Genomic DNA, 3602 nt, shown 5'->3' on the forward strand with positions numbered 1-3602 from the left:
CTACAGTTAGGGTTAGGGTTAGGGTTTGGGGTTAGGGTTAGGATTTAGGGTTAGGGTTAGGGTTAGGGTTAGGGTTAGGGTTAAGGTTAGCGTTAGGGTTAGGGTTAAGGTTAAGGGTTAGGGTTAGGGATAGGGTTAGGGTTCCCCCGAGCCCCCCCCCCCACCTGCCCCACCTCTCACCTCCTCCCTCCCTCACTCCCTCCCTTTCTCTATGCCTGTTCGCCAACGACACCGGACGGCAGCAGCGGTGGCGGCTTCTGCTCAGTCCACGCCTCCGCCTGCTGGGCCGCAGCCGGGCAGTGGCGGCCTGTTTGCTGCCGCCGCGGCCGAGGCTCTGGCCACCATCAACTCGGACGCTCTGCAGCAGACGGCTCGCTTGCGGCCCACGCCGCCACCTGTGGAGCAGGATGCCGCGCTGGCCGACGATGCTCTGGTTCTCGTCGAGCTGGTTGAGCCCGAGCCCGCACGCCGGTCCCGGACACGCGCCGGATTGCGGGCAAGGACTCGCTCGCGGGGCGGTCGCCCGTCGTCGGCTGCTGCTGGCCGTGATCGGAGCGCGCACGCCTCGTGGCGGCTGGCGGCAGGAAAGTCAGTCACAGTCTCAGCGGCGGCGCCAGGATCGGCTACGCTTGCCTCCAGCCAGCGCTGGGGTTCGGGCTTTATGGTCCGCGCATACACTCCGGTCGTTCGCCATGGTGGCGGCGCCTGGGCCCGCTCGCGCACGCCTCAGCACCGCCCGCACTCCCAGGCCCGTCCCTCGACAGCGCATGGTGATCCACGGTTCCGGCCGATCACCTCGATCCGCCGCCAATCCTCGCACTCGCAGGCCGCGCCGGGCGTGTACATCGCGTCGACACCGATGAGCTTGAGCCGCCCGCCGCGCCCGCCATCGGCGCCTATCCAGGGCAGTGACCGCGTGTCAGTATCGGCTGCGCCGTTAGCGGCTGCATCGCCACGTCCGACGTCGGCTGGCCCTCGGGCGCGTCGCTCGCTCCGGGTCGCTGCGCCCGACCACGTGCGCCAGGCCATCATCGGCGCCATTCGCATGCTCACCAACTCCAACTCGGCGAGCCGCATCAAGGTCTGTACCGACCTCCGGCAGCTCCTTGACTCGCTAGAGTCCGTCGAGGAGCGGGCGGCCATGGCCGAGATCTTTGCTATTGAGTTTTCGGGCGTGCCGCTTCTGGTCCAGCTCCTCAATGCTGTTGTCGACAACGAGCGGTTCAACTATCTGCCGTCGTCGATTGCCGCCCGCCTCGAGGCCTCGCACCGCCGCAACGCCCGGGCCTTTGGCCTCCCGAGAGAAGATCGCGCAGATTCCATGCTCTCGGTGCGGGCTGCAGAAATTGTGCCCATCACCCAGCTGCTGCTGGTTTTGGTGGTGGCGTCGACCGAGGCCGCTGCCGCGCTGGCCGAGTGCAACGGCCTCGACGCGCCGGTGGCGCTGCTCGAGGCCAAAGGGAGCCGGCAGCTCGAGCGGGTGTTGCGGTTCCTGGCACAGCTGCTGCGGAGCCCGAGCGATGGCGCCCTCGCCATCCTCCGCTGTGCTTTTGTCGACGCCGGCGGCCTTGCGTGCCTCATGCAGTTGCTGGCGTCGCTGACCACGGCTCGTGACCGGACACGGCTGCTTGTCTTTGCAGCGCTTCGCGGTGCGCTGGCAGCCTGCCCTCAAGCGATGGATGCCTTTCTGGAAGCTCACGGCCCGATGCGTGTTCTCGCACACATGTCGGGATCGTCGATGGGTGTCAAGGCGGCTGCCGCCAACACCCTTGGCTTTGCCTGCATGGAGGATGCCCGGGTGCGGGCGGCGCTGGCGGCCGCTTCGGGTGTGCCGGCGTTTGTGGCTCTTGTCAAGGCGCGCCAGTCTCCGGCCGCCTTTTCAGCGCTTGCCGAAATCTGCAGTGGCTCGTCGGTCAATGTCCAGGCCGCTGCCGCCGCTGGCGCGCTGCAGGTCCTGGTACGGACGCTGCGCCGGCCATCGCGCGCCACCGCTGTCCATGTCGCTGCAGTCAACACCCTCATGGCGCTGGTCGACGGCCAGCCGCAGCTGGCCGACGCTGCCGGCGAGACCACCCTCATCCGTGACATGATCAACATGCTCGACCGCGACGATCTGGTCGAGTCTGTCGGCGCTGCCCTTGTCATCCTCGCCCGCGAGCACGTCAACAATGCCGCCCGCCTCGAGCACTACGTCCCACTGCTGGTGACGTATCTAGAGGTGGCACGCGGCGCAGCGCGCCAGGCTGCTGCCGCGGCTGACATCCTAGCTGCCATGGCCACCCGCGCCCCGTTCCAGAGAACCATGATGCACGAGGCGCTGCTGCGAGTCGTCGGATGGCTGCATCTCGCGACAACGTCCAAGCTGGATGAGGAGCACGGCCTGCAGATTGCCGCCTCCATGCTCTTCTGCCTTGAGGCTGCAACTCGCGACGCGCCGCGCAACGTCGAGCTGGTCCGCGAAATGGAGGCCACCGTCCTCCTTGACTCGGCGTGCGACGTCGTGGCTCGAGTTGATGACGTCGACGCTAGCCTTGAGACCGTGGTGGCCTGCTTGCGCGAGCGGCTGGCGTGAGCTAGCAGGTGGGAGAAACAGTTTATCCGGCAGCACACACTCTACGCCTAGTTCTGGGTCTTCTTCTCCAGCTTCTCCTTGTAGTCGTGGAGTGCAGTCTTGATGGCGTCCTCGGCAAGCATCGAGCAGTGGCGCTTGACAGGCGGCAGCGAGAGGTACTTGGCAATTTCGGCGTTCTTGATCGCCGCAGCCTCCTCAACCGTCTTGCCGATCACCCACTCGGTCGCCAGTGACGACGACGCGATCGCCGACCCGCAACCGAAAGTACGGAACTTGGCCTACCCACGTCCGCAGCAACACAACATGATTACATGTAAGACAAGTAGCGGCAATACTCACCACCAGCGTCGCGTCACCCGGTCTCAACCTTCCACCGCCTCGCCGCGCCCCCCCCCCCCCATCCTCTCATCACTCAATCACGTACATCAGCGATAACACCGTTCTCGTCGACCTTGATCTGCAGCTTCATCACGTCACCACACGCCTGTTCACCATCATCGTACCTCGGCTTTCTGTGAGTACACCCGCAATCAGAGGGATGTGTCTTGGTCGGCCATGGCTTGCGTCAGACAGACCAGACCACAAGGCTACATACCACATCCACATGCAACCATATCAACCACATCAACCCGTTCCAATCCCGACACAGACACAGCATCCATTCATCCCCAGACATCCCCATGCCCCCTCCCAATCGCCCCCCCCCCCCCCCCCCCACCACCTTGTGCACGTATGCGCGGTGGAGGGGAGTGTGTGCGGATAGGGTGGGGCGGTGATCACGGGCGCGGCAAGGAACGACCGCGACCGCCTCCCGAAGAGACTCGGGGGTACAGGGAAGGGACGGAGAGGGCGACAAGGGGAAAAAAGGTACACAGAGGAAGAATAGAGAGGGGCATCTACACCTCTGGTGTGTGCAGAAGGGGGTTAAAGGGTAGGTGGGCTCCTCATGGATGGAGGTAATGGTTGGGGGGGGGGGAAGGGACGACAAGGGGGGTGATCAGCGAGAGGGAGGGGCGGGCGCATGAAATAT

General features: G+C 65.0%; 2 protein-coding genes across 2 annotated transcripts in view; one reads left to right on the forward strand and one right to left on the reverse strand.

Moving 5' to 3' along the window:
- Positions 1-2572, forward strand: part of AMSG_07158 (uncharacterized protein) — a gene marked incomplete at both ends in the record, with an annotated part of 2709 nt that extends 137 nt beyond the window's left edge. The window contains one exon of the mRNA XM_013901162.1: positions 301-2572. Within this exon, the coding sequence (XP_013756616.1) occupies positions 301-2572 (2272 nt within the window). The remainder of the gene's footprint in view (positions 1-300) is intronic.
- Positions 2573-2579: 7 nt separating this feature from the next.
- AMSG_07159 (uncharacterized protein) lies at positions 2580-3278 on the reverse strand. Its single transcript, XM_013901163.1, has 2 exons — positions 2997-3278; positions 2580-2850 (listed from the first exon to the last, which is right to left on the reverse strand). Exons 1-2 carry the CDS (start codon positions 3039-3041, stop codon positions 2620-2622), a joined length of 276 nt encoding a protein of 91 aa, XP_013756617.1. The 5' UTR covers positions 3042-3278; the 3' UTR covers positions 2580-2619.
- Positions 3279-3602: the final 324 nt, after the last annotated feature.

This window comes from Thecamonas trahens (assembly GCF_000142905.1).
Source record: "Thecamonas trahens ATCC 50062 unplaced genomic scaffold supercont1.31, whole genome shotgun sequence".
Classification (NCBI taxonomy): domain Eukaryota; order Apusomonadida; family Apusomonadidae; genus Thecamonas; species Thecamonas trahens.

Excerpts from the sequence above, each read along its gene's own strand:
- AMSG_07159 (XM_013901163.1), bottom strand. The coding sequence starts at position 3,041 with ATGAAGCTGCAGATCAAGGTCGACGAGAACGGTGTTATCGCTGAT. Across the intron at positions 2,851-2,996 it reads AGAACGGTGTTATCGCTGAT|GCCAAGTTCCGTACTTTCGG; the intron begins GTACGTGATTGA and ends GGACGTGGGTAG.